We start from the raw sequence: 4,896 nt of genomic DNA on the forward strand, positions 1-4,896 counted from the left end.
ATTAAATTTTAACTTATTAATGAATTGATCACGAAAACACTACGATTTGTGGTCAAATGTGCGCAATGGCGCACATTTGGTACAATTTGGCAAATTGAGTACTCGGAAAATTGTAGAATATGATGGATTATTCTCATCTTGATAAATAAAAATAATAATAATTTGAGGGTCAGAAATTAGATTTAATATTTAAAGAAACTGTTTCAAAAAACGACCAAGTCGTAGATATAAGAGTTGACTCTGTCTCCACCGTTGGTCAGCACATCCCAGATTGGCAAAAAAATAACCATATCTAAGATTATCCTGATAAAACCTCCCCGAACTGCTTTAATTTTTAGTTTTTATAATTTGTGGAGACAATGAGCCATCATCCAGTCATACAGCAGATGGAGAAGGGTCTGTACCTGTACCACTCCAGCCCGTTGTCATAGTTGCGGTCGAAGAAGTGCGGCTCCGCTCCGACGGCCCTGATGTCTGGATGAACCCGGAGAAACTCCAGCAGAGCGCGGGTTCCTCCTTTCTTCACCCCGATGATTATCGCCTGCGGCAGTTTCTTGCTCCCGGAGCCGTTGGAGAAGCTGGACATGGCGCTGGGCTCCGGCGGTCTCTGAGGCTGTTGCTGCTGCTCACCGCGCATCTCGTCCCACTCCTCGCCCATGTCCGACTCCGACTCGTTGTTGAGCAGGTCCCTGGATGCGGCGGTCCTGATGGACGGATCCTCATAGTAGTCTCCCTCTATATCCTCCCAGGGCTGGGGTTTGGACAGCAGTCTGGACACCAGGTCCGTCCTGTCGCTCTCTGTCCTCTTTCCCAGCGCGGCAGCAGCCGAACCCGCCTCTCTGCCCCGGTAACCGTCCACCACCAAACTTGGCATCGTGGAGCAGTAGCCCACACAGGAGTAGAGCATGTAAACCCAGACTAAGAACATGATGCTGAGCAGGATGAGCTTCTTCTTCACGGGGCTGGACCAAAGGGCATGCAGGCTCTGACACACTGGCCTATATTCCATAAGCCTCACGGGTGAAAATCAAATCCCAGCGGCGCATGTTGCCCAACTCACTCCCGGGAGCACCTCGGCAATCCTCGCAAATGTGCGCCCTGCATGTTCACCAAACAGCCCCAAATAAATACAACTATGAGAGAAGGAAAAAAAACTAGTCTAAATAGACTGGAAGTAGAGAATACATCCAGGAATGAGCTTGCGTGAAGGAATTCTTACGCATATTTGAAGCTGGAATAGGATTTGGAAAAGGCAGAAGCTGTGACCGGCGCACCGCTGCGCTGCTGCGGACTCATCTCAGGTTGGTTCGAATCTTCTGCTGGAGCAGCAGGACCTTATAGAGAGAGGAGCTGGTAAAGGACAGCAGCAGCAGCAAATCAGGATAAAGCAAGGATGAATATGCATCGCGCAGTCTGGAGCAGCGGACCAATCAGAGGAAAGCGCCAAGGAGGGTTCCTCCGCGTGGAAGAGAAGCAGCGTGCGCACCGCGGATGCTGGAAAAACTTTCTTATGGGGCATAAAGTTCAATTATTAGGAGTTTTTGGAGCCTGGATTTGGTTGGATTATTTCAGACTATACTCTAGGATTCTCCACGTAATTTGTAAACATTTATGCACGGCACGGTTGAGCTATTGCGACACAAAATCAGTCAAATATCCACAAAACTTTAATTCAGAAAAATATGCATGAAAAAAACGGTTTGGGTATCAGTTTTTAATTCAGAAAAACATGCATGAAAAAAACGGTTTGGGTATCACAATCCTGAAGATATTGTAGTAAGAAAAATGAAAAAAAAAACTGAAAAAAGGGGGGATCGGTATATAAATTCACTACAGTTGGGTTTCTGTAAAAGGAATAAAAACAATGAGAATAATTTTAAAATGTTTAAAATTGTTGTTGTACAATTAATTAGTGTTGATTTATTGAGAAAAAAGTTAAAGAAACTACTACATAATTAAAATACAGTATGTATATGTATCGTACTTTAGACTTTCTACTACATAATTAAAATACCTTATGTATATGTATCGTACTTTAGACTTTTTTCTGAATTATGTTTTTAACGGTGAATCCACCTGGACATTAGTTGATTACAAAAAGCTAACGTCTTGTTTTACGAATGTGTTGCATTACTATTGCATAAACAACGTTTCGCATTCACTCATTCGTGAATGGTTATTTCTATTTAAATAAAACTTTATTCAATCTTTTCTTTAAAAATCATGAACGTTTTTGTCGGTGGTTTTTCTTTGCTGCGCTTGAAAAACACGGAATATATTTTACTTTGAAAGTATTTTCTTATCATTAAACGTCATAATAACTTAGTTAATCAATGAGAATGGAAATGGTCAACAAAGCCGAGGTTTTATGTTTAAACTCTTTTTTATTTAAATTTCATAAATAACAATACCCAGTTTTATGCTATTATTCCTCAAAATATTTATCATATATTGTACCTTTTTCTTCCTAAACTTTAGTGTCACCATTTTACTTTACTCAAATAGCATTTAAATGTGTTCAATTTAGCAAACAGAAAAAAAACTTTTTTTTACTTTAAACTTGACTTGAAGCTAATTTAATTATTAATTCATTTGAAAAAGAACAATGCAATAAACAAAGGAGGTAAGACTCAAATCTGAACACCAGAGGGTTCTGTCGATTTTCTCTTATGCTTTCCAGAAAACAGACATTTGTAATTTTTAACATCCATATGTTTTAGAGTGTGAATCCCACCCTACAATGGTCACGTTGAACTATAGGTTTTCCTAAAGTTGAACACTGACTTTATTAGCCATAAACTGAGGTCTGAGTTGAGGTTTTGTCTTTCCTCGTCCTATACACAGACTCTCAGCACAGAGCCATAGTTTGACTGTTGCCACTGGTTATGTAGTCTCAGTTAAATATTGCTGAAGGATTATTGCTGCTGTTGCTGCTCTTATTTTGCAAGAGGCAAACTTTGAGGAGAGGTCATGGGTCGGCTGTCATCCTGAGATTTCATAGCCTTGGTTTGAAGAGTCCTGGAATCTGATCTGTTGCACCACTGTTACCCACCCTCCCATTCCTACCCCCCATCCCCTCTCTGTCTGTCTGATGTGAGGCTCAGTGTGTGGATGTGAAAAAAAGGCAGAGGGTCTGACTTACACATGGCCGTCCAGGGACCTCTCGGCTGTTTACAGATGCATATTTCCCTCTTCACTCTTGTTGACTCTGGCGTCAGAGTTCGGGCTCTTTCTGAATGGGCAAATAACATGAATGATTTAATGACTGGTATCATCAGTGGGAAAGAGCAGGACCTACATGTGAAAGAAAGGAAAAGGAGGGGATCTGTGTTCATGAAATAATAATTACACAAAGACTTTGAGTGTGAGGGGATGTGTGTTCATGAAATAATAATAATAATAATTACACAAAGACTTTGAGTGAAGTTTTTCTTCACTCTGTGATTGACCCCAAATACAAAAGATCTCAGAATTCATTGGTGGAGACAGTGAATAAATATTTGTAGGAAAAATAAAACGAGATAATCTCTGCTACCCACCTGAGACCTGTTGAAATATTTTCTTCTTTGGATTGGGGTTGTTTCACAGTGACTTCTATACTGACAGTCATGAAGCACTACTACTAAAGTTGAATGCTTAATGGAAAAAATGAGCAGATATGTGATCAGATCAGAGGGACAGTTAACGTGAAGCAGTATAGAGGAAAAGTCAGAGAGGTGAGGTTGGAATAGTGAGGAGGGATATTGGAGAAACTGGAAGTAGAGGCAGGTGGCCAAACCTGAAAGAAACAAATGAAAGCAAGAGGGAAAGACGATTACTACTAAACTGATGATTATTCTCTGTTCTGGTGACAGACATTAGTTAAGGTCAAATACAAATACAAGGTGAGCTGCTCAGAATAATTATCTCTATAGTTCTCAAGATACAAACAATAAATGTTAAAATTAACTTTGATAAAACTGAGTGGAAAAAAAAGTCCAAATAGGTATCCGTAGTACTTACAACATTATGTCATTAAAATGGAGGGCATATTCATTTCGAATGGGGTTTAAGGTAACTACAGGGAAGAAATGCTTTTAAGCAGATTTCTTCAATCTAATTGAATGTTCTCATCATATAAAACAGAAGGCAGAGGAAAAGGTAATTAAACATTTAAACATATGAAAATATAGATGTATAAAACATCTATAAGTGAATCAATTAAGTAATTCAAGTAAAATAAATGAAAACTGACTCTGAAAGTCAAAAATATCCAAGATTAGCCCATGATAAACATAAAACTAACGCAAAGTAATCTTGGACTCAACTGTGGGTTCTCAAAATAGTGGAAAAAAACTTAAATTAACCCAAATAAACTTTACTTAAATTGTCCAAGCCACACATCAAAGGTTGGTGCCAAAAATACACTTATAATAATAATATAATTAATCACAAATACAGTAAAGATAAAGGAATAGTTCCAGAGCTGAAAACTTAACAGGTAACTTTTATACAATTTCATAAGTGGGGCTAATAATAATAAGAAACTCATTAGAAGCTGAATAAAAAATTATAAACAATGAATAACTGCTAACAACCACCAAAAAATGGCTGAAAATGTTGGCCTTTATCTGAAATTCATTGTTTGTTTTTTTACTGGGCTTTTGAAGTGCAGAAGACATTTGGATTCAGTGTTTTCAGCTCAATAATCAATTACTAAAAACAATTTTTAGGTGTCGCAAAAAAAGCGTGTGTATTTGACATAAATCACATCCTGATCCATCAGCATGAGAAATCCACCGAGGTCACACCGGTGGTAAATCCACAGAGAAAACCGTTATACACTCGACTTTCACATCTCCACACAGGTTGTGTGGGTGTTCCTGCCCCCCTCCACCCTCTTTCCTCCCAACTTTA

General features: G+C 38.9%; 1 protein-coding gene across 3 annotated transcripts in view; it reads right to left on the minus strand.

Moving 5' to 3' along the window:
* The window catches only part of hs3st3b1b (heparan sulfate (glucosamine) 3-O-sulfotransferase 3B1b), an 18,706-nt gene extending 17,346 nt beyond the window's left edge, over nt 1-1,360 (minus strand). Inside the window, exons 1-2 of one of the 3 annotated variants that reach the window (XM_025057666.1) lie at nt 1,220-1,360; nt 405-1,098 (exon numbers count right to left, since the gene is read on the minus strand). In XM_025057666.1, the coding sequence (XP_024913434.1) occupies nt 405-1,009 (605 nt within the window). In that variant the 5' untranslated portion in view covers nt 1,010-1,098; nt 1,220-1,360. Of the gene's footprint in view, nt 1-404 lie in introns of all 3 variants that reach the window. The other 2 variants (XM_025057665.1, XM_025057664.1) reach the window with 2 other exon arrangements.
* Nucleotides 1,361-4,896: the final 3,536 nt, after the last annotated feature.

The sequence above is a fragment of the Cynoglossus semilaevis genome, chromosome 8 (assembly GCF_000523025.1).
Source record: "Cynoglossus semilaevis isolate Cse_v1.0 chromosome 8, Cse_v1.0, whole genome shotgun sequence".
Taxonomy (NCBI): Eukaryota; Metazoa; Chordata; class Actinopteri; order Pleuronectiformes; family Cynoglossidae; genus Cynoglossus; species Cynoglossus semilaevis.